Source organism: Cannabis sativa, chromosome 5 (genome assembly GCF_029168945.1).
Source record: "Cannabis sativa cultivar Pink pepper isolate KNU-18-1 chromosome 5, ASM2916894v1, whole genome shotgun sequence".
Classification (NCBI taxonomy): Eukaryota; Viridiplantae; Streptophyta; class Magnoliopsida; order Rosales; family Cannabaceae; genus Cannabis; species Cannabis sativa.
Genome location: NC_083605.1, coordinates 42,558,202 through 42,585,341, shown reverse-complemented (window position 1 = coordinate 42,585,341; position 27,140 = coordinate 42,558,202). Strand labels below are relative to the sequence as shown.

The 27,140-nt window shown below is 33.2% G+C and overlaps 1 protein-coding gene across 1 annotated transcript; it reads left to right on the top strand.

Moving 5' to 3' along the window:
* Window positions 1-205: 205 nt before the first annotated feature.
* LOC133038341 (proline-rich receptor-like protein kinase PERK2) lies at window positions 206-21,361 on the top strand. The gene is made up of 2 exons (XM_061116464.1): window positions 206-578; window positions 21,075-21,361. Exons 1-2 carry the CDS (start codon window positions 206-208, stop codon window positions 21,359-21,361), a joined length of 660 nt encoding a protein of 219 aa, XP_060972447.1.
* Window positions 21,362-27,140: the final 5,779 nt, after the last annotated feature.

Sequence of the window (27,140 nt, the reverse complement as noted above, 5' to 3'; positions counted from 1 at the left end):
GTAGCATATATTCATTTTGGGCGCGTACGTCTTCTTTGGGGAAAATCAAATTTTAAAACAAAAATCATCATCATTTTTTTTTCCTGTCAGTTGTGTCAGGGTGCCTATACTTAAGGCCTACGAAAAGTGATCAGTCTCACTTCTTCACTTTCTTCTCAGAAACCCTAAGCTCTGCATCATTCAAATTTTTTTTTTCCTCTCTCTCATGGAAAATATCACACCCATTGCAGTACCCCCTGTTGCTGTGGTTGTTCCATCCATGGCATCGACTGGTGATCCTACAGTGGCTCCTACTGTTGAGTCTGCACTGCCTAATCCCTGTCGTGACATTGTCCTCTACCAGTTGGAGGTTGGTAGTTCTGCACATCCCCCAAGTCCTGAGTCGACTCCGTCTCCACCCTCACCCCCGGTAAGTCAGAAACCTCGTACGTTTCTAGGTAAGGCTCCTCATATCTCTAAAAAGGTTCGACCTTCACTGTCATCTCCTTCCCCACCTGTGTCGAAACGAGTCACTCGTTCTTCGTCGTGTCGTCAATCTCCCTCGAAAGCTGTAGGCCCTCCTCGTCCTCCATCTAAGTGTTGGAATTTATTTTACCAGGATCTTAGATCTACTCACAAGTATGTTTATTAACACCCTAAATATGAACTTTCTAAAACGATGAAATAAACACATATAAAGTTTAGGAAACCTTACATTGGGTGCAGCGGAATTAAATGACTCGTTCCGTTCATATATCTAGCCCTTGATTCCTTTCTGTAGCAGAGCATTATCAATATCTGAACCTGGATCTCTTTCTCTGAATCTTTGATGCTGAAACCTCCTTTTTGCTAAAAGTCTTTCTTCACGATCTTCCTCACTATGATTGAGGTATCACTTGCTGTGTGTGGGCACTACTCATACACTAAGAATTTCGAAATTCAATGAGGAAGAGAGAGAGAGTGGGTTTGGCCAAACATAGGGAGAAAGAAGGCTCAGTTTTTTCTGAATGAAAAAGTAGAAAATTTAAGTGTAATTTTCCTGAAGCCTTCACTATCTATTTATAGCATTCCACTAGGGTTAGGTTTGAATTATTTGGCATTAAAATAATGAAAATATCAGTTTAAATTTCCTACAAAAGTGGCTGGCCCTATACTAGTGGATTTGGGCCTCACTTTTTGCAATTTTGCAGTTTTACCTTTTCTGCATCTGATTTTCTCAAAAACGCCAATTTTCTAATTCAACCATTTAAATGCCAATTCTAACTATTTAATAACTATAAATAATTATTAAATAATATTGTCATTTATCATATTTATTAATTGAACCATACAAAGTATCATAATTAACGAATATGCCCCTATAAACTCTTTCTTTACAATTTCACCCTTACTTAGTGAAAAAATTCACAAATAGACATAGTCTAAATTGAGAATTATAATTGATTAATCAAAACATATTATATGAGTCTTACAAGCAATATTATCTCAACTAGTGCGGGGACCATGGGTCTATATAACCGAGCTTCTAATAAGTAGATCAAGAATTTAGCACTAAAATTCACTAACTTATTAATTCTTCGTTGAATCAACGCATAGAACTTAGAATTGCACTCTCAGTTATATAGAATGCTCTATATGTTCCACCATATAGACACATCATTAGTTATCCATTGTTATAATCCTAATTTGATCACCCAGCCTCTATATGAATGATCTACACTGTAAAGGGATTAAATTACCGTTACACCCTACAATGTATTTATTCCTTCAAACACTTGACCCCGTATAAATGATATTTCAGCTTATGTGAAATGAGTACTCCACCATTTATGTTCGTTTGGTCAAGCTCGAAGGAGATCATCCTTTGCTTACTATTCGCCAGATAGAAGCTATAGATTCCATGTTTATGATAGCGCTCCCACTCAATTGCACTACCGTGTTCCCAAATTGTACGTATCACCCTGACCTAAAAGTAGGCTTAACTAACAAATCAAAGAACACGAATAGCCTCTCGAGATTGAGCCTAATCATATCAGGGTTAAGATCATTTGATCTAGGATCAACTAGGCGATATTGACTTGAATAGATATTACGGTAAGTTTAATAAATCTAAGCCAAAGTTCAATATCGGTCCCTTCCGATGCATACTCCATGCATCCAACCAGAGCTTTACTTTAACTAATGCTCTTGAAAGAACATAGCACTTCTCCAAATGCAAGTAAACTCTGTTGTAGATTATCATATCAGTAAAACCCTATGTTTGATAAATCTAGGAAACTTTATTCACATAGTCATGTTTACTTTCCAATGTGTTGACGGCACAATAAACAGGATCAAGTATGTGAAAAGGGTTTCATATGAATTTATACATTATGTACATATAATCATGAAATAAATCATGTGAACCATGCAACATTAAATGTTATTTCTGATCTATATTAATAAGTAAATCTGATTATATTGAAATGAGTTTTATTTAGGGCATAAAACGTAACAAACTCCCACTTGCACTAATATAAAACAAAAAGTACGTTTCAAATAATCTCAACACCTTGATATACAAATCAAGTGTAGTAGTAGTAGTAAACTCCTCGTAATAGGATCTGAAAGGTTGAATTAAACACAACTTTTTCTCCACCATTACTCTTCCTTTAATCACAAAATCATTGATAATGTGAAATTCCTCTCTATATGTCTACTCTCTTGGGATACTGGATTCTATATCTTTGGCAACTACTTTTGGTTAATCACTAAATTAACACTAGTACTTTAAGGCAATTTGGAATGATGCCAAAAATGTATAGAACTTTCGTTAGACTGAATAAGTACCTTTCCTGTAACTTTAACATTCAGTCCTCTCTGGTAGACCTAGAGACTTCAGATAGTTTTTTACACTTCTCCAAAATCACTATTCCACCCCCAGAGTAACCACCATCTTATCAGAAAGATTTACTAGCACAAAGGCAAATTTCAAAATCTGATATGGTGTAGTCTAAGAGTTTTAAACACACCCTTATAGACTAACATATAGTTCCTCTTCTTAATCTTAAGATTTACTTGATTGTCTTCCAATGTTCTTCTCCTGGATTAATCTGATACCTACTCATTACTCCCACTCAACAGCAGGTGTCTGGTCTAAGGCATACAAAAGCATATCTAAGACCTCTCACTGTTGATATAAGAAATTCTTTCATGGCTTTATCTTTTCTGGAATAGTTGAGACTTTTCCTTAGATAAATAAAATCTATGTCTAAGAAGTTGTGAAGCTTCTATAGATTGCCATTAGAAAGAAAATGCTTCAGCATCTTACTAAAGTAAGTTGCTTGCATTAGAGTAAGTAATTGTTAGGTTTTATGCCCTAAATAAAACTCCGTTTCAATGTAATCTATTTTATTCAACATCAATAAAGAAACAGAAGTATTTTTCATTCATTTGTGTATGTTTTGGTTCACTTTATCAATTGCTTGTCTAATTGATTTATAAATTCATCTTAAACCCTTTTCACATACTTGATCATGTTTATTGTGCTGTCATCACATTGGAAAGTAAACATGACTATGTGAATAAAGTTTCCTAGATTTATCAGACACAGGGTTTTACTGATATGATAATCTACAACAAGAGTTTACTTGTATTTGGAGAAATACTATGTTCTTTCCAGAACATTGGTTAAAGTAAAGCTCAGGTTGGATGCATGGAGTATGCATCGGAAGGGACCGATATTGAACTTTGAATTAGATTTAATTAAAGTTACCGTAAAATCTATTCAAGTCAATATCGCCAAGTTGATCCTAGATCAAATGATCTTAATCCTGTTATGATTAGGCTCAATCTTGAAAGGCTATTCGTGTTCTTTGATTTGTTAGTTAAGCCTACTTTTAGGTCAGGGTGATACGTACATTTTGGGAACACGGTAGTGCAATTGAGTGGGAGCGCTAGCATAAACATGGAATCTATAGCTTCTATCTGGCAAATAGTAAGCAAAGGATGATTTCCTTCGAGCTTGGCCAAACGAAAATAAATGGTGGAGATCTCATTTCACATAAGCTGAAATATCATTTATACGTGGTCAAGTGTTTTAAGGATAAAATACATGGTAGGGTGTTACGGTAATTTAATCCCTTTACTATGTAGATCATTCATATAGAGGATCATTGATCAAATTAGGATTATAACAATGGATAACTAATGATGTGTCTATATGGTGGAACATATAGAGCATTCTATATACTGAGAGTGCAATTCTAAGTTCTATGCGTGGATTCAACGAAGAATTAATAAGTTAGTGAATTTTAGTGCTAAATTCTTGATCTACTTATTGGAAGCTCACGTATATATAACCATGGTCCCCCCACTAGTTGAGATAATATTGCTTGTAAGACTCATGTAATTGGTTTTGATTAATCAATTATAATTCACAAATTAGACTATGTCTATTTGTGAAATTTTCACTAAGTAAGGGCGAAATTGTAAAGAAAGAGTTAACAGGGGCATATTTGTTAATTGTGATACTTTGTATGGTGCAATTAATAAATATGATAAATGACAATATTATTTAATAATTATTTATAGTTATTAAATAGTTAGAATTGGCATTTAAATGATTGAATTAGGAAATTGGCATTTTTGAGAAAATCAGATACAAAAGTGGTAAAATTGCAATATTGCAAAAATCAAGGCCCAAACTCCACCTAGCCTAGGGCCGGCCACTTATGTTATCTTTTTTAAATGATTTTTTCATTATTTTAATGCCATATAATTCAAATCAAACCCTAGAAGGAATGCTATAAATAGATAGTGAAGGCTTCAGGAAAATTACACTTTCTGAATCAGAAAAACCTGAGCCTCCACTCTCTTCTCTAGCCGCCACTCTCTCTCTCTTTTCTTCCTCAAAATTTCGAACCTCTCTTAGTGATTAGAGTAGTGCCCACACACATCAAGCAATACCTCAATCATAGTGAGGAAGATTGTGAAGAAAGATCAACAGCAAAGGAGATTCAAAGATCAAGAATTCGCAGAAGAAGATCCAGGTTCGCATCTTGATAATACTCGCTACGTAAAGGAATCAAGGGTTAGAGATCTGAACGGAAGGAGTCATTATAATTCCGCTGCACCCAATGTAAGGTTTCTTAAACTTTATATGTGTTTAATTTATCGTTTTAGAAAGTTCATATTTAGGATGTTAATAAACATACTTGTGAGTAGATCTAAGATCCTGGTAAAATAATATCCAACAACTGGCCTCAGAGCCATGGTAATTGATTTACTTACATGAAATTTGGACTTTAAAACGATTGTTTGTATGTTCTTTGGATGGTATCATGTTGTATTGAGTGTTATTTGATGAATGATTGATGTTTGTTAAATTTTCGTGATAAATAATTCTGATTTCGATTCTGTAATTATTTTTATTGGATAGTATGGAAAAAATTAAGCAAGTTAGCCTTTTACAGAACTCAATTTGGATTTTATTTGAATTAGTTATGATTTTTTGAAGATTTGACAAAATCGGGAAATCTTTGAAATTTTCTGCGATCGCAGAACTGTCCGTACAGTTTCGGTTTTTTCCCTTTTTCTTCAATTTTTCATACCTTTTCATGGAATTAACTTCCAAATTTTTGTATGGTTTTGTATATATACTAATACTATTCCTAATTCAATTCTAATTATCATTTTGAATTAATTTTATTTTTTTTTAAATTAATTCAAGATATTAGTGTAATTTGAATTCGAATAGGATTAGTATTTATCTTTTTGCTTAAAAACCTATCTTATTTTTAAATTTGATTATATTTTTTTTTTTTTTTAAATTTAAGGTCAGTTTTTATAAATATTTTAAAAGATATTTTGACCTTATTTAAAATAAGATAATTATAATCATGTAATTTTAAATAGATATAAGATAAAAAGTAGGTTTAATTTTTTTTTAAATTTTTTTTAAATTTTCGAAATTTATTTTTTAATTCCGAAATTTTTTTTAATATTAAATTTTTATTTAATTATTTATTTATTCGAAATTTATTATAAAAAAAAAAAAAAAAAAAAAAAAAAAAAAAAAAAACCTACTTCCAACTATCCAGCTAACCCTGTTGCAGGAGTATGTGTTTTAACTTATGTGTAAGTTTTCAAAACCTATTATTACTTGATTGCAAATAGCCATGGTTACCTTTTGCCAGATCTAATGATCTGATGGCTCCCTTGGTCAAGATAATAATTTGTAACAGGTATAATTTACAATCTTCTTTCATCTGTGTATGACCTAGCAACATGATAGGACCCATCCAAAGTGTGCCTGTGTGAGCCTATGTGTTTAATTTTATTATAGATGCATATAGGTTAATGTTGCTAAAATAAATTATCATAATTATTGATAGGATTTATTTAGGCCCATTTAGCTTTTGGGCCTATTCAATTAATAACAGTTGTTCTTATTAAGGTTAAATTCCTCTCTTTTGGGCCTTGTGTGAGAGTTGGGAGCCATAGAAGTGGGTACGACATACTGAACCCAGCACCCCCTCACACAAACTACCCCAATTGTGAAGGCCCATTTGCCTGATTTGAATGACTGTACTAGGGTTAATTACACTAGTTTAACCTAATTAAAATTGAATTAGCAACATAATTAATTTCATTTATTTTGAAATTAATTTAGAAAATCATAGTTTAAAGAATTTAATATTCTAAGCTAAACTATATGTATTTTCTTGTATTTAATTAAATATAGAATTATAACTATCTAGATTCTTTCTGGAACTTATTAAATATTCCTATTTAAGTTGATATTTAGTTATACATAACTAAACCAACTTAAATCTGAATATCTTTTGAATTCAAAATTTTAAATTAAGTTGAGGAATTTTAGGAATTGGTTATTAAGATTCTTTAGATATTTTTTAAGTTGATATTTTTCAAATATTAACTTAAAATGGAATATCTTAGATATTTTTAGGTTAATATCTTTTTTGAATATTTAACTTAAAATATCTACAAAATTAAGTGGTTACAACTTAATTTTGAATTTAATTAAATCTGATTTGAAAGATATTTAAGTTGATTTTTTTTTAGATTCTTTCTAAAACAACTTAAACAAGATATTTTCAAATTTGTTCCATTTAAAATTCAAATTTTTGAATTTAATTAATAATTGAAAATTAATTAAAGTTGATTTTTTTTATTTAAATCAATTTTGATTTTTAATTTTTCATTATTATATTATGGAACTTATTCGATATTTATTTGAATTTATTTTTCAAATTTAAATAATAATTGAAAATTAATTAAAGTTGATTTTAATTAAACCAACTTTAATTTGTAATTTTTCATTATTATAATATCGAATATTATGATTATACAAAATACATATATATATTTTTTTTTAAAATAATGAGCTTTTAATCAAGAGACATTCGATCTCCATTGTGGGTTTTACACCGTGTTTGTTTTAGTGAGTAATCCTCCCTAATGGAGGAACGTTCATTAGCAATTTCGCACCGTTTAACCTCGCATGATAAGTAGTTTGTAAGTGTTTTGTATGGTATAGATCACCCTAATGGTGACGACCATACTTGACTTGCAAGTTATGAAACAATGGTGGAAGCTCATAAGATAGAATTGCCTTGACTCTCGCCTAAACGGGACAACGCTGAATTCAAATCTTGATCGAATAAAAGGTTGCTAGAATGTTTATCATTTTAGATGAGCTGACAACTCTATTCAATGAATGATGCTTTGACTCTCGCCTAAACGGGACACTGTGTCAGTTTGTTGAAATACCTTGGAAAATAAACTATGTTAGATTTAGTATTTCTATAACATATGTAATTACTTGCTATTTTCTAAATTGTGTATGAATTTATGAACCAAAACCTTACTTCTGTTTTATTGATGTGTTGTAGTGTCATTATGAATAACCCACACCCCGATCCTCTCTTAGTTACTATCTTAGCAAAAGAACTCTATAGTGTGAAAATGCATCCTGGTAGTTGCATTAACTCGCACCTGTTGATGATGAATCTGAAATTCCAAAAGGCAAATCTACTGGGAATTGATTTATCAAGAGAACAATGGGTCCAACTTATCCTTAATAGTCTTCCTCCGGAGTATAATGAATTTGTTATCTCTTATATGATCAACAATTCTAACTCCTCCGACATGGACAAGCTCGAAACAGAATTACGAGCCCATGAACGGAACTTGATTGCAATGGGTCCCCCGGGTTTGCAATCAACAATCAAAGGAAAAGGACTAGGTATGAAGGATCTAGCAAAACTGCTTCTTCAAGTACAATTATCAGACATAATCTTCTATGTTCGAATTGTAATGGAAAGGGTCATCATGAAGAACGATGTCCTGTGCTTCTAAACAATTCAAACGAAGGTAATGCTTTTGTCTTTGAATCATGTGTTTTAGAGAACGACAAATCCATCTGGATTGTTGATTCTGGGTCTACTAACCATGTATGTTCTTCACTCGATTGCTTGAAACTCCGGGAAAATCTACTTCCGTGAGAGTTACAGCTTAAAGTTGGCAATGGCGAATTAGTATCGGTCAAAGCTAGAGGAAAAGCCCGCATCAAGTTTCAACAAAGATTTTTAATTTTAGAAAATGTTTTATTTATTCCAAACTTTAGTAGAAACTTGATTAGTGTCTCATGTTTGCAAACACAATCTTATATATTGAATTTTTCGAGTACAAATTGTTCAATTTCTCGTAATGGATTTCAAATATGTGTTGCTATAATGGAACAAGGGCTTTATGTTTTAAGACCGAGTACTCAAATCTCACTAAATAGTGAACTTTTCAGTGTAGCTAGACCTAGAAACCTAAAAAGAAAAGAGATTGATAATGATGATCAAACTTATCTATGGCATTTACGTTTAGGTCATATAGGCTTTGATAGACTCAATAGGCTCACCAAAGACGGTCCATTAAAAAATGTCGTCCTAGGTGAACTGCCAGTATGCGAGTCCTGCCTAGAAGGAAAAATGACTAAACGTTCTTTCTCTGCAAAGGGAGAGCGTGCCAAAATCCCTCTGGGGTTAGTGCATTCCGATGTCTGCGGACCTTTGAATGTCAAAGCCCGAGGTGGTTATGAGTATTTTGTCACTTTCATTGACGATTTCTCTAGATATAGTTTTCTTTACCTAATGCAAAAGAAATCTGAAACGTTTGAAAAGTTTCAAGAATTTCATGCTTTGGCCCAAAACCAATTAGGTAAATCATTAAAGATCTTGCGAACTGATAGGGGTGGAGAATATATGGATATGCGGTTCAAAGATCATTTAATTGAACTTGGAATTGAATCCCAATACACTCGCCCCAAACCTTACTCCACAACAAAATGGAGTTGCAGAAAGAAGAAATCGCACTCTTTTGGAAATGGTTAGGTCTATGCTGAGTTATTCAACTCTGTCTACGTCCTTCTGGGGATATGCTATACAGATGGCAAATGACATTTTAAATGTTGTTCCATCTAAAGCAGTCCCTAAGACACCCGTCGAACTTTGGAATGGTCGAACACCTAGTTTGCGCCATTACAGAATTTGGGGGTGCCCTGCTCATGTCTTAAGAAAGAAAGAAGGCAAACTTGAATCACGTACCGAAGTATGCATGTTTGTTGGAAATTCTAAAGAGACTAGGGGTGGACTATTTTATAGTCACAAGGATAATAAAGTGTTTGTTTCTACAAATGCTACTTTCCTTGAAGAGAACTATATTAAAGACTACAAACCGAAAAGTAAAGTTGTTCTAGAGGAATTGCTATCAGATATAAGTCCTTCCAATGTTCCGTCCTCTTCCACTCGTGAAGAAGACGATCCCACTCCCTCGCCTGAACAACCGAGAAATCTACTACTAAAGTTTCTGTTCAGAGACAACCATACCTCGTCGTAGTGGGAGAGTTTCAACAAAACCTGCTCGTTATGGCTTGGATGGTGAAATCAATATGGTCGTAGGTGACGGTATTGATGACGATCCATTAACCTATAAACAGGCAATGGCTAGTCCGCAACGGAAACGATGGTCAGCCGGAATGGATTCAGAAATGGATTCCATGAAAAAGAACAAAGTCTGGGAATATGTAGACGCACCTGACGACTATCATCCGATAGGATGCAAGTGGGTTTACAAGAAGAAAAGAGGAGCTGGAGGCGAAGTCGAAACTTTCAAAGCTAGACTTGTAGCCAAGGGTTATACCCAAAGAGAAGGCGTGGACTATGAGGAAACTTTTAGTCCTGTTGCCATGCTCAAATCCATCCGAATTCTTCTCTCCATAGCTGCTGCTTTCGATTATGAAATCTGGCAAATGGATGTCAAGACTGCCTTCCTTAATGGGGTACTTGAAGAAACCATCTATATGGAGCAACCAGAAGGTTATGTTCTTCCTGGGCAAGAAAAGAAAGTTTGCAAGTTAAACAGGTCTATCTATGGACTCAAGCAAGCTTCTCGCTCATGGAACAAGAGGTTTGATGAAATCATCAAAACCTACGGCTTTCTTCAGAATGAAGATGAACCTTGTGTTTACCAACTCAAGGAAGACCAAATAGTAGTATTCCTGGTCCTTTATGTTGATGACATTTTGATCATTGGAAACAATGTCAAGAAAATGACTCACATTAAGGAATGGCTCAACACTCAATTCGATATGAAAGATTTGGGTGAAGCAACCTATGTTCTTGGTATTCAGATTATCAGAAACCGGAAGAACAGATCTCTTGCTCTCTCTCAAACGACCTACATAGACAAAGTCTTAGAGAGATTCTCCATGAGCAACACCAATGGGGCAAACATGCCTTCTAGATATGGTATTCGTCTATCTAAGGAACAGTCACCGACTGATCCTCAAGAGATAGAGGACATGACGAAAATTCCGTATGCCTCTGCAGTTGGAAGTCTAATGTATGCAATGTTATGCACTAGACCCGACATCCGTTATGCCGTTGGAATCGTGAGCGGTATCACTAATCCAGGACAAGAACATTGGAATGCGCTTAAGTATATTCGAAATACTTAAAGAGTACAAGGAATCTTGTGTTAGTCTACAAGGGTGGTGCTTTAAATCCCATAGGCTACACTGATTCAGATTTCCAGGCAAGTCTTGAAGACAGGAAATCAACATCTGGGATGGTGTTTACTCTTGGGGGTGGAGGCAGTGGTTTGGAGAAGTGCTAAACAAACCGCAATATCGGACTCAACTATGGAAGCCGAATACATAGCGACTCGAAGCCGCAAAAGAACTTGTCCGGCTAAGAAAGTTCTTCACCAAAGATAGGAGTTGTTCCTGGAATGGAAAAGCCTCTGGTACTACTCTGTGATAACAATGGAGCAATAGCAAACAGTAAAGAACCTCGAAGCCACAAGAGAAGCAAACACATTGAAAGGAAGTATCACATTATCAGAGAATACGTGGCAAGAGGGGACGTACTAGTTGAGAAAGTTGACACAGAGGACAACCTAGCTGATCCATTTACCAAAGTCTTGGCCGTGACAGCCTTTGAAAAGCACCGTCAGAATTTAGGATTAATTGATATGTACTAATTAGTTTTATATTAGTGCAAGTGGGAGTTTGTTAGGTTTTATGCCCTAAATAAAACTCCGTTTCAATGTAATCTATTTTATTCAACATCAATAAAGAAACAGAAGTATTTTTCATTCATTTGTGTATGTTTTGGTTCACTTTATCAATTGCTTGTCTAATTGATTTATAAATTCATCTTAAACCCTTTTCACATACTTGATCATGTTTATTGTCTCGTCATCACATTGGAAAGTAAACATGACTATGTGAATAAAGTTTCCTAGATTTATCAGACACAGGGTTTTACTGATATGATAATCTACAACAAGAGTTTACTTGTATTTGGAGAAATACTATGTTCTTTCCAGAACATTGGTTAAAGTAAAGCTCAGGTTGGATGCATGGAGTATGCATCGGAAGGGACCGATATTGAACTTTGAATTAGATTTAATTAAAGTTACCGTAAAATCTATTCAAGTCAATATCGCCAAGTTGATCCTAGATCAAATGATCTTAATCCTGTTATGATTAGGCTCAATCTTGAAAGGCTATTCGTGTTCTTTGATTTGTTAGTTAAGCCTACTTTTAGGTCGGGGTGATACGTACATTTTGGGAACACGGTAGTGCAATTGAGTGGGAGCGCTAGCATAAACATGGAATCTATAGCTTCTATCTGGCAAATAGTAAGCAAAGGATGATTTCCTTCGAGCTTGGCCAAACGAAAATAAATGGTGGAGATCTCATTTCACATAAGCTGAAATATCATTTATACGTGGTCAAGTGTTTTAAGGATAAAATACATGGTAGGGTGTTACGGTAATTTAATCCCTTTACTATGTAGATCATTCATATAGAGGATCATTGATCAAATTAGGATTATAACAATGGATAACTAATGATGTGTCTATATGGTGGAACATATAGAGCATTCTATATACTGAGAGTGCAATTCTAAGTTCTATGCGTGGATTCAACGAAGAATTAATAAGTTAGTGAATTTTAGTGCTAAATTCTTGATCTACTTATTGGAAGCTCAGTTATATAGACCCATGGTCCCCCCACTAGTTGAGATAATATTGCTTGTAAGACTCATGTAATTGGTTTTGATTAATCAATTATAATTCACAAATTAGACTATGTCTATTTGTGAAATTTTCACTAAGTAAGGGCGAAATTGTAAAGAAAGAGTTAACAGGGGCATATTTGTTAATTGTGATACTTTGTATGGTGCAATTAATAAATATGATAAATGACAATATTATTTAATAATTATTTATAGTTATTAAATAGTTAGAATTGGCATTTAAATGATTGAATTAGGAAATTGGCATTTTTGAGAAAATCAGATACAAAAGTGGTAAAATTGCAAAATTGCAAAAATCAAGGCCCAGTCCACCTAGCCTAGGGCCGGCCACTTATGTTATCTTTTTTAAATGATTTTTTCATTATTTTAATGCCATATAATTCAAATCAAACCCTAGAAGGAATGCTATAAATAGATAGTGAAGGCTTCAGGAAAATTACACTTTCTGAATCAGAAAAACCTGAGCCTCCACTCTCTTCTCTAGCCGCCACTCTCTCTCTCTTTTCTTCCTCAAAATTTCGAACCTCTCTTAGTGATTAGAGTAGTGCCCACACACATCAAGCAATACCTCAATCATAGTGAGGAAGATTGTGAAGAAAGATCAACAGCAAAGGAGATTCAGCATCAAGAATTCAGAGAAGAAGATCCAGGTTCAGATCTTGATAATACTCGCTACGTAAAGGAATCAAGGGTTAGAGATCTGAACGGAAGGAGTCATTATAATTCCGCTGCACCCAATGTAAGGTTTCTTAAACTTTATATGTGTTTAATTTATCGTTTTAGAAAGTTCATATTTAGGATGTTAATAAACATACTTGTGAGTAGATCTAAGATCCTGGTAAAATAATATCCAACAGTAATTACCAGGTAGACCACAAGCCATAGGTTTAGATAAACTGAAACCAATAATACTAGGAACAGGAAGTTTGTTAAGTCCATAGAATAGACTTATTAACTAAAATTTCCTTTTATGTCCTTGTAATAGAAAACTTTAGGTTATTCCATGTGAATGGATTAAACCATAGTTCTATTGGCTTTTCTTCTTACTTTCTTATCTTGACAATCCATTACTTGTTTAAACTCACAATGGATTTTAATCACTAGTGTCTCCCAAGTCATAAGAAGGTGAGTTCAAAGAAACTCTCCCACTACGACAAGGTACCGTGAATTATGTCTAAGAAAATAAATGGTATTAACCTCTTTGGTTGTGACAAGACAACAGAGGCAGTGAGATCATCACATGTCAAATAAGATGATAGAACACTTTTGGAATCAAGAAATAAATATCTCCTTTATTTGCTACTTGATTTTCAGACTTGGTCATTTTCTTAGAAAAGTAGTATTTGTTTGAACAAACACTTTTTTATCTATTGACAATGGGATGGTCCACCCCTAATCACTTAGAATAGCTAACAAACCAAGGTTAACAGTTCTAGCTTTTCTTAAGATTTTGATTAGGTCATCCATGAATCTAGTAATGATTTACATTAAGTATACAACCATTACATCATTCTGAAATTGTATTACCATAGAAGAAATTAGGCAACGACTAGTAACTAATCATCAATATGCAACTCGAAATTTCAGGGGAGGTAAGTTTGGATATAATTCAAAAATCAATTTAATGATCTTTGAACTGCATATCTACTAAATATTTATCCACCCTTATCAGTTCGAAAGATCTTTAACCACTTACCTTAATGGTTTTAACCATTGCTAGAAATTAAAAAAATAAATTTTTCAAACATTTCAAATTTCTTTGCTAAAAGGTATAATCTAGAGTTATCGTTTAAAGAATACAACGAAAAACTCATATCCACCCCTGAATGTACATCCATCTGCGAATGAGATGAACTACTTTCAGTGGATATAGGCATATTAACTCTTTGCAGAGATTGATCTTGTCAAATCCACTATGAACAAGATACAAATGCCATAGATTAAAAAAAATGTGGTAGTGTCTATTGATGACATAGGTTTAGTTACATCAAAGAGTTCTTAGAATACTGCAAGTGGATCCTGGTCACAGAATACCTAACTCATATTCCATACAGTTTGAATCCATTAATAGAAGATGGATATTAAACACGTGAAAGTGTAACTGTATTGTATCCTGGAATTAGAAATATAAGAAAATTTCTGTTTGGAATCTAAAATTAAAGTCAAAGACTTAAATTTATACCAAATATTATGAGTAATTCTATCTTGGACCACCACTACTAATTTAACTCTAAGTCAGATTTGCCCATACAAGTAGGAGATTTCTAAGATTGAGGATTTATATCAATTGGGAATAGAATTTCGGGATTATAATCATATGCGTCATTTAATTTCTTAAGAGAAAATATAATGACATGAAATGATTTATAGACCATTCATCCAATGATATATTATTGAGCTTTTCGAAGTGAATAAGCTAAGATGAATTAGGATAATTTCGTTTATAAATAAGAATCCAACGATGCTTCGATTAGCGAAAGACAAAGTAATCTTATTTATGTAATCTTCTTGTTTCATATTGTAAAAATACTAGTCTAAGGTGTCATCAATTGATGAACAGCTAGATGTTGCATATACAATATTTATCTTTCGAGATCTTACACTATTATGTATGTCTAATGGTGAAAATCCATTAGGGATTTATCTCATTAGAAAAACAAACATGTTAGACCAACAATGAAGATTCGAAATTAAACTACAACTTAATAACAGAAAATAACACGGTTCAATATAAATTCATACACAATTCAGAAATTATAAACATATAGCAAGTAGGAATGACTAGTGAAAATACTAAAACATACAATCCTAAATAATTTCCAAGGTTTTCAACAAACTGATACAGTGTCCCGGTAGGCGAGAGTCAAAGTATCATTTATTGAATAGAGTTGTCAGCTCATCTAAAATAGAAACCATTCTACCAACCTTTTATTCGATCAAAATAAGAATCCAACGTTGTCCCGGTAGGCGAGAGTCAAGGTTATTCTAATTTTATGAGCTTCCACCATTGTTTCATGTTTTATGAGTTTATCTCTAAGTAGTCACCGTAGGGGAGAGTCTAAATAGAGACGAAAACTCACAAAACACTTATCAAATGAAATCTTACGGTGTTAAATGCGTTCAACGAATAACCATCCATAGGGGGACGAAGTCTAGCGTCTCGAGGTTATATTGAAAACATTTAACTTTTGTAAGACCAACAATGGAGATCGAATATCTTAATAATAATCAAGCTCATTATTTAAAGTGAGTTGTATTTTCTTTGATTCTCTTTATTGAATTTATTTATTTTAAATATATATTTATTTGAAATTTCCAATTTAGAATGAAAAATTCTAAATATAAATTTTAATTTAATATTTATAAATTTTACTTAGATGGATATGAAAATAACATGAATTATTTCCATCTTAGTAATAATTTCCAATAAATATTTAGAAAAATATTCAATTTAAGTTGTTACAAAATTAATTTAAATTAATTTACAACTCAAATTTAATTTTCTATAAATATATATTGCATTTCGAAAAATTAAAGTATTCTAGGACACAATTTTCGAAAATGCATGTTAAAATTAAAAATTAATCCTGGAAAAAATTATTCTAATTTAATGTTGGCCCAAAATTAATTTACAACAAAAAATATAATTTTCCTATTTAATTAAATATATAAGAAAAATTTCAAATATTTAAGTATGATGATGAAAATCAACTTAAATATTAATTTTCTATTTAATTAAATACACTAGAAAAATACTTCAAGTAAAAATATCATCTATCTAGATTTTCCTTTGACTAATTAATTCAATTTCTAATAATATACTTTAATTCAATTTATTTTAAATTAATCATTAAATGAAAAAATCGTTGATTTAAGTTAGTCCAAGAATTAATTAAAATAAATAATTAATTTACAACTTAATCTATTTTTCAAATATAATTCGAAATTCCAGCATTTAAGAAATGCAATTTCGAAAATTGATTAATAAAGTAAAGAAAAATATATTTTACTTCATTTATATTAATTAATCATTAAATGAAAAAATCATTGATTTAAGTTGATCCAAGAATTAATTAAAATAAATAATTAATTTACAACTTAATCTATTTTTCAAGATAAATTCAAAATCATCTTGCATTATGAAATGCAATTTCGAAAATTGATTAATAAAATAAAGAAAAAAATATATATTTTGAAAATTATTTAAATTTAGTTGAAAAAATAAATTTCAACTAAAAATAATTTTCTCTTTAATTAAGTGTCATGAAAAAGAAATATTTAAGTATCATGATGAAAATCAACTTACATATTTTATTTTCAAATTAATTAAATGTATTAAATTCAAGAAATAAATAATTAAGTGTAGAGAAGGCTTAATTATTAATCTCTAGTTTAATACTAGGAAAAATATACTTAAAATAAATTGTACCAAAATTAATTATTTAAATAATTAATTTCACAATATATAATATTTTCCTATTTAATATTAGAAATAATAAGTAGTCTAGAAATAACTATCTAGAAAATATCTTATTTGACTAAGTATCTTTTCCAAAAAATTTGAAAAAATAATATCTAATTTAAGTTGTATTAGAAAAAAAATCTAGAACTTAAATATTTTTCAAATTTAAATTTAATTAAATATCAGATATTAAGTTGTAACCACTTAATTTAAAAATATTCCATTTTAAGTTGATATTCGAAAAGATATTAACTTAAAAAATATCTAAAGAATCTTAATAACCAATGCCTATTCCTCAACTTAATTTTGAAATTTTAAATCCAAAAGATATTCAGATTTAAGTTGGTTAGTTAAAGATAACTAAATATCAACTTAAATAAGAATATTTAATGAAAAATTTAAATTAAGCTTCAGAAAGAATCTAGATGGTTATAATTCTATATTTAATTAAATACAAGAAAATATAGTTTAGCTTAGAATAAAAAATTCTTTAAACTATAATTTTCTTAAATTAATTTCAAAATAAATGAAATTAATTATGTTGCTAATCAATTTTATTAGGTTAAACTAGTTTAATTAACCTAGTACAGTTATTCAAATCAGGCAAATGGGCCTTCACAATTGGGGTGGTTCATGTGAGGGGGTGCTGGGTTCAGTATGTCGTGCCCACTACTATGGCTCCCAACTCTCACACAAGGCCCAAAAGAGAGGAATTTAACCTTAATATGAACAACTGTTATTAATTGAATAGGCCCAAAAACTAAATGGGCCTAAATAAATTTTATCAAGAACTATGATAATTTATTTTAGCAACAGCAACCTATATGCATCTATAATAAAATTAAACACATAGGCTCACACAGGCACACTTTGGATGGGTCTTATCATGTTGCTAGGTCATACACAGATGAAAGAAGATTGTAAATATACCTATTATAAATTATTAACTTGACCAAGGGAGCCATCAGATCATTAAATCTGGCAAAAAGTAACCATGGCTATTTGCAATCAAGTAATAATAGGTTTTGAAAACTTACAAACAAGCTAAAACACATACTCCTGCAACAAGGTTAGCTGGATAGTTGGATGTAGGATTTATTTAATTTTAAATTAAATAATTAATTTTGAAATAATTAATTAAATAAATAAAATATTTATTTTCAAAAAATTAAAATAAAATAAAAAAAATTCGAAATTTTTTTTTAAAAAAAATAAATTTAAAATTAAACCTACAATTTTGAAAAATTAGGTTTCAACCAACCTAAATATCATTTCAAAATTTGCTAACTACTTTTAAAATTTAAATGTTATTTTATAAATAAAAATTAAATAAAAAATTAGAAAAGATAAATGAATATCTTTTTCAGATTTTAAATGAAATTTAAATAAATAAAATAACAAAATTTAAAAGTTAGCAAAATATCTTATATCTATTTAAAATTACATGATTACAGTTATCTTATTTTAAATTTAAATAAGGTCAAATTATTTTAAAAAAAAAAAATAATTTAAAAAATTTAAAATCTGACCTTAAATTTAAAAATAAGATAAGATATAATCAAATTTAAAAATAAGATAGATAATTAAGCAAAAAAGATAGATACTAACTATTTTCAAATTCAAATTACACTAATATCTTGAATTAAATTTAAAAAATATTAAATTAATTCAAAATGATAATTAGAATTGAATTAGGAATACTAATAGTATAAATATAGAACTACACAAAAAATCGGAAGTTAATTCCATGAAAAAGCATGAAAAAACGAAGAAAAACGAAAAAATTGTGAGCTGTACGGACAGTTTTCGCGATCGCAGGAAAATTTCAGCACAGCTCCGATTTTTTCGAATCTTCAAAAAATCATAACTAATTCAAATTAAATCGAAATTCAGTTCTGTAAAAAAGTAACTTGCTTAATTTTTTCCATACTATCCAATAAAAACAATTCCAGAAACAGAATCGCAATTATTTTTGACGAAAATTTACAAGCATCAATCAATCATCAAATAACACTCAATACAACATGATACCATCCAAAAACAAACAAACAATCGTTTTGAAGTCCAAATTTCTTGCAAGTAAATCAATTACCATGGCTCTGAGGCCAGTTGTTGGAATTTATTTTACCAGGATCTTAGATCTACTCACAAGTATGTTTATTAACACCCTAAATATGAACTTTCTAAAACGATGAAATAAACACATATAAAGTTTAGGAAACCTTACATTGGGTGCAGCGGAATTAAATGACTCCTTCCGTTCAGATATCTAGCCCTTGATTCCTTTCTGTAGCAGAGCGTTATCAATATCTGAACCTGGATCTCTTTCTCTGAATCTTTGATGCTGAAACCTCCTTTTTGCTAAAAGTCTTTCTTCACGATCTTCCTCACTATGATTGAGGTATCACTTGCTGTATGTGGGCACTACTCATACACTAAGAATTTCGAAATTCAATGAGGAAGAGAGAGAGAGTGGGTTTGGCCAAAGATAGGGAGAGAGAAGGCTCAGTTTTTTCTGAATGAAAAAGTAGAAATTTAAGTGTAATTTTCCTGAAGCCTTCACTATCTATTTATAGCATTCCACTAGGGTTAGGTTTGAATTATTTGGCATTAAAATAATGAAAATATCAGTTTAAATTTCCTACAAAAGTGGCTGGCCCTATACTAGTGGATTTGGGCCTCACTTTTTGCAATTTTGCAGTTTTACCTTTTCTGCATCTGATTTTCTCAAAAACGCCTATTTTCTAATTCAACCATTTAAATGCCAATTCTAACTATTTATTAACTATAAATAATTATTAAATAATATTGTCATTTATCATATTTATTAATTGAACCATACAAAGTATCATAATTAACAAATATGCCCCTATAAACTCTTTCTTTACAATTTCACCCTTACTTAATGAAAAAATTCACAAATAGACACACTCTAAATTGAGAATTATAATTGATTAATCAAAACAAATTATATGAGTCTTACAAGCAATATTATCTCAACTAGTGCGGGGACCATGGGTCTATATAACCAAGCTTCTAATAAGTAGATCAAGAATTTAGCACTAAAATTCACTAACTTATTAATTCTTCGTTGAATCCACGCATAGAACTTAGAATTTCACTCTCAGTTATATAGAATGCTCTATATGTTCCACCATATAGACACATCATTAGTTATCCATTGTTATAATCCTAATTTGATCACCGATCCTCTATATGAATGATCTACACTGTAAAGGGATTAAATTACCGTTACACCCTACAATGTATTTCTTCTTTAAAACACTTGACCCCGTATAAATGATATTTCAGCTTATGTGAAATGAGTACTCCACCATTTATGTTCGTTTGGTCAAGCTCGAAGGAGATCATCCTTTGCTTACTATTCGCCAGATAGAAGCTATAGATTCCATGTTTATGATAGCGCTCCCACTCAATTGCACTACCGTGTTCCCAAATTGTACGTATCACCCTGACCTAAAAGTAGGCTTAACTAACAAATCAAAGAACACGAATAGCCTCTCGAGATTGAGCCTAATCATATCAGGATTAAGATCATTTGATCTAGGATATACTAGGCGATATGACTTGAATAGATATTACAGTAAGTTTAATAAATCTAAGTCAAAGTTCAATATCGGTCCCTTCCCATGCATACTCCATGCATCCAACCTGAGCTTTACTTTAACTAATGCTCTGGAAAGAACATAGCACTTCTCTAAATGCAAGTAAACTCTGTTGTAGATTATCATATCAGTAAAACCCTATGTCTGATAAATCTAGGAAACTTTATTCACATAGTCATGTTTACTTTCCAATGTGTTGACGGCACAATAAACGGGATCAAGTATGTGAAAAGGGTTTCATATGAATTTATACATTATGTACATATAATCATGAAATAAATCATGTGAACCATGCAACATTAAATGTTATTTCTGATCTATATTAATAAGTAAATCTGATTATATTGAAATGAGTTTTATTTAGGGCATAAAACCCAACACTAAGGTCTCTATTCCTACCCCAACCAGTGAACGTGTTCAAACCAAACGAAAAATCCTCAACTGACACCACGTATCAACCACCTGAAAAGAAATCCAAGAAAAAACCCACTCCAGTTGGCTCTACAGAGTCATCTCCCAAACGGTCGTCTAGAGGTTCTAAAAAGTCCAAACTTCCCAAAGCACCTATATCAACTGTCGACCCAGCAACTGTACAATGTTTTTTTGATGCCTCTAAAGCCTCTGTCTATCAACGGTGGTTTGGCAGTCGTGAGCTTTGGTTCGAACAAGTGGTCATATTAGATGATTTTCCTTAAATGCATGAGGTTTTAAAACTTAGGAAATGGGTAAACACGGTCACAAACTTGTCTGCTCCTCACCCCATCTTAGTTCGAGAATTCTATGCCAATCTCGATAGAACTGTTATTGTTGAGGGTCATCCAGGGTGTGTGAGTGCCTTTGTTAGGGGTCATAGAGTTCCTTTTGGTCCATCCACTATTGCATCTTTATTGAAAGTTGAGTCCATCAGGAAACCAACATATGGGAAACACTTCAATCTAGATCAATCTTTGATGAGTAGAGTGCTAACTGGCAGGGATGGCTATATTTGGGACAAACAGGAAATCCTGGTCACTCATCTGACTCCATTCTATAGGGTTCTTCATAGGATAGCCTTGTACAATTGGTTTCCTAATTCTCATTTTTCTGCTATTACACTTGAGATTGGCAAGTTCTTGTATGCTGTAGGCACTAATGTGTCCATTGATCTACCCTCGCTCATTTTTGAACGGATACTTGAAGCTTCACAAACTACTGGCACTCGTAACAAGCTCCCATTTCCAAATTTAGTTCAACGAGTTCTTATGTATGCTCACCCTCCTCTCACAACACATGATTATCAAGTTCAGAATCTGGTTCTCAATAAGAGCTTTCTCTCGGTGGTCAATAGGAAGCCTTCTTCAACCACTCCCTCTGGAACCAAAGTGAGTAAAGGCAAGTCTCCTATGTTCAAAGGGCTTTCGGATCTAGCTGACAGGTACAAATGTTTTCTGAGTTTCAATCTTTTGCCAAACGCTATAAGAAGGATCAAAAGCGTCAGCTTGCCTTTGAGGCCTCCATGTATCAAATGGTTCGCTCTATCAAGTCCACTCTTTTGCACCATTTTCCTGGCGATTCTCTGCTTGACATCTCTCTGCATGAGTTTCATCGTGATTCGTTTGGTGCATCATCAGACACGTCTGGGAGTAATGCACATATGCAGGGGGAGCCTTCAACCTTTGATCCTGTCACCAGTTCAGCACAACCTCATCTAGATCCTCCAGCTGACTCTGCAACACCCATGGTGTCGACTGGACCACCTTCCCAGGGGGAGTCTGGCACAGCACAGGAACCCACAGATTATATTCAATGAAGGGGGAGATATTTGTAATTCGTTACGTTTTTGTAGTGCCTTTGTTTATATTCCTAAAGACATTTATATCTGGATTATTAATTTTTTTGTGGTCTTTAGTTTTGTTTGTTAGTCATTGAACATAACATGTCAAGGGGGAGAATGTTAGTGTCATTATTTTGTGACAGTGTTTGTTCTGTTCCATGTCTAGTCGTATCTGGGTTTTTAGTCTGTTATATCTGCACTAGCGTTCTGTTACGTGAGTTTTAGTTAAGTATTAGTTAGTGCCAAGTGGACTTATTTTGTGGATATATAAATAGTCGGTTTCTATTAGTAAAGTTTGCATCAATTAAATCTTTCAGACAGTTATTTCGGTTGTGTGTGGAGAGAGAGTCGTATCTTGTTTCTTGTTGTTGTGATTACAGGTCAGATCTTGGAGCTTGAGGATGTTCATCAATGGCGGAATGATCTAAATCTGGAATTGCTGAGTTCAAACTGAAGGGAGTTCAGTGTCATCTTCATCATCGGATCTGAAGGGATTTCAAATTGAAGACATGTTGAAGAAGAGCTCAGTTGCTGCACAAGGGATTGTGCATTAACAATCAGTGTTCTTGATTGTTGTTGGTAATTCATTACTAATTGCTGTTAAGGTTGTATTTGATTCCTTTAGAGAGAATTGGAAATTGTAATATGAACCTTTGAGAATTAGTGGATGAACTTACCCTGGTTCGGGGAACCCAAGCACTAGTCGGCTGAGATGTGTTCTCAGTGCAGATGAAGCTTGTAAATTGTTGTGTGATTTACTGCTTGACTATTAATTCATGTTCATAATTCATATCTTGAAATCAATCAATCTAAAGATAGTCAACTTGGTAATTTGGATCATTAAAATCTACAAGTTGCACTTTCAGCTGTCAAGATTAGATTTTCGCACAATGACCCGCTGGTGGTGGAAGTCCAGATAGCAAATAAAATGGTTGTAGAACTATGATCGATAATGGAGCTTCTTCAAACATTTTGTTCAAGACTACTTACGAGAAGATGGGGCTCCAACTCAAGGATCTAACTCCATGCCTCCAGCCTGTCTATGGTTTCTCCAGTCAAGGAGTTGCACCTCTAGGATAAATCGGGCTACCCCTCACTGTTGGACAAGCTCCAACGGGCATAACTATCATGGCATAGTTCCTAATATTGGATGTTCCTTCAACCTTTAACGTAATGCTTGGCCGACCAGCCCTGTATGACTTAGAAGCTGTCATATCAATATTTCACTCGTGCCTGAAGTTCCCAACAAAGAATGGGGTAGGGTGTCTTAGAGGGAACCAGAAATCTGCTCGGGAATGTTACAACCTTGTAGTGGCTAAGGCTAAGAAGGAAATATCCTCCAGCCAGAGCCTAGACAAGGGAAAAAACATTCTCAAGTAGGAAACTTCCCAAGGCGAGGATGAAGATGTGGATCCTCGACTTGGGGACCCAAGCAGCAATGTTGGACCTGTGGAATAATTAGAAGAGATCGAGATCAATCCAGCTATCCCGGCCAGAAAGCTAAAAATGGGAAAGGGTTTGTTGCTCGAAGTAAAATTAGAGTTGATAAAATTTCTGAGAGCAAACCTAGATGTTTTTTCCTGGTCACATGTAGATATGGTCGGAATCGACCCTTCTATTATTTCACACATTCTGAATTTCGATCCTAAGATCCGGCTAGTTCAGCAAAAACGAAGACTGCTGGATAAAGAACGAGCAGTAGCCCTGAATGATGAAGTTGAAAAGCTGCGCAACAACAACTTCATAATTGAAGCTTTTTACCCAGCTTGGGTCGCGAATCCTGTACTCGTGCCCAAGCTGAACAAGAAATGGGGAGTCTCTATTGACTTCACAGACCTCAACAAAGCATGCCCTAAAGACTGTTTTCCACTTCCAAGGATCGATCAGCTCGTAGAAGCAACAGCAAGCCACAAAATTTTAAGCTTTAGGGACGCTTATTCAGGCTACAAATAGATCAAAATGCATCCGCCAGACCAAGAACATACAAGTTTCTGAACAGATATGGGTCTTTATTGTTACAAAGTCATGCCGTTTGGTCTAAAAAATGCTGGAGCTACGTACCAAATATTGGTAAACAAGATGTTTAAAGACAAGATTGGGCGAAATATGGAAGTGTACGTGGATGACATGCTCGTCAAATCGAGAAAGGCTGGGGGGCACATAGACGACCTGGACAAATGTTTCAAAGTCCTCAGGAAATACAACATGAAACTAAATCCCTTAAAGTGCTCCTGGAATAGAAGCCAATCCAAAAAAAATTCAAGCCCTCCTGGATATGAACTCGCCAACAAAAACCAAAGAGGTGTAAAGCCTAATTGGTCAAATCCCCACACTCAGCAAATTCGTGTCAAAATCAACAGACAAATGTGTTCCATTCTTCAACATCCTGCGAGGAAACAAAAAGTTCGAGTGGACAGAAGAATGTGAAAGAGCTTTTCAAGATCTAAAGGCACAGCTCGCAAAACCTCCCGTACTTTCTAAACCTCTGGACTGTGAGGAGCTGGGGATATACCTAGCTGTCATGGAGCATGCCGTAAGTGTCGTGCTGATCAGAGAAGAGAATAGCGTACAACACCCTGTCTATTACATTAGTAAGAGACTCATCGAGGCTGAGGGCCGATATCCGTTGATAGAAAAGCTCGCCTACTGCCTTATTCTAGCAATAAGGAAGTTGAGGCCTTATTTTCAAACTCATCCTGTTCGGGTATACACCGACCAACCACTGCGAAAAATACTGCAAAAGCCAAATGCTTCTGGACGATTACTCAAGTAGGCGGTAGAATTGGGTCAGTACGAAATAACCTTCCAACCGCGAACAGCAATCAAGGGCCAAGCCTTGGCCGACTTTGTGGTAGAATGCACAGGAAAAAAAGAAGGCATACCAGAAAGCAATCCCGAGCCAGTACCACAGCCAAGTAATAATGAAGACAAATAAACCTGGAAACTACATGTGGATGGGTCTGCAACAGATCAACTACCTAGTGCAGGAATCGCCCTTGTCACGCCTGGGGGCAACACATGCCCGTTGCGATCAAGTTTGGATTCAAGGCCTCTAACAACGAAGCCGAATACAAGGATCTAATCGCTGGACTTAAGCTAGCCCAGGAAATGAAGGTCGTGTTGGGTTTTATGCCCTAAATAAAACTCTTTACAATCTGATTAGTTATCAATATAAGAAATTTGAAGTGATTGATGTTTGCATGAATTTACATGCTAATGGGTTAATATGTTTATTACATTCATACACACAAAATCAGTTAAATCCAGATCATATGTTTATTCACAATTACAGTATCGTCAACACAGTGGAATGTGATTGTGATCATATGAATCAAAAGTTTTGGTCCCTGTTTCATCAGTGTTATTGGATTTACACTAATGTGATAATCAGCGATGATGTGTACTTACACTTGGAGTAAGTGTTATGTTCTTTCCAGGACATTAGTAAAGTATACTAGTTTCGAATGTATGGAGTATACATTGGACTAGACCGATATTGCAACTAAGTAAAGATATTACAAATTTACCGTTATACATATCTTTCCAAGTCAATATCAGTAGTTGATCTTAAGATTAAAAGAATCTAAATCCTGATATGCTTAGGCTCAACTCAAGAGTGTTATTCATGTTCTTAGATTTATTAGTTAAGCCTACCTTTGGGTCAGGGTGATACGTATATTTTGGGAACATGATAGTATGATTGAGTGGGAGTGTTGAACATAAATATGGAATCTATAGCTTCTACTAGTGTATAGAAGTTAAGTGATGATTCCGTTCGAGCTTAGCAAATAGAAGTAAATGGATGAGCTCTTGTTTAACTGACTAATTATTAGATCACTAAACACCATTTACAGGTAGCTAAGTGTTTTAAGGGGCAAAATACATTGAGGGGTGAGAACGGTAAAGAAATCCCATCTCGATGTAAATCATCTATATAGAGGATCTTTCAATCACAATAAGATTATAACAATGGTTAAATGAGATAGTATATTGGTATCGTGAAACATACAATATGCTCTATATAAGTCTGAGAGTGCAATTCTAAGTTCTAAGAGTGGATTCAACGAAGAATTAATAACTAGGAATTTACTTGGTAAATTTGGTTCACTTATTGGAAGCTCAGCATATAGATCCATGGTCCCCATTCTAGTTGAGAACATTCTGCTTGTAAGACTCATTAATTGATTCGTGATTGGTCAATTATAATTCTAAAGTTAGACTATGTCTAATTTTATGAATTTTCACTATTCAGGGGTGAAATTGTAAGGAAAAGAGTTTTCTAGGTTTATTTATTTACTAATGGACTTTATATGTCTAATTAATAATTTAATTAAATGACAATATTATTTAATAATCTATTTTAGTTATTAAATAATTAGTTTTGGCATTTAAAAGGTTAGAATTGGAAAATTGGCATTTTTGAGAAAATAGAGATAAAATTTGATAAAATTGTAAAATTAAGTGAGGCCCAATAACACCATATGGCCGGCCACTTAATATGTTTTTTCAAATTAATATTTTCATTATTTTAATGCCAAATAAATCCTAACCTAGACCTAGTAGTTGCCTATAAATAGAAAGTGATGGCTCAGTCACAACACATGCTTTTCATTAGCTTTCTGACAGAAATTTCTGTCTTCAGAAAACTGAGCCTTCCTCAC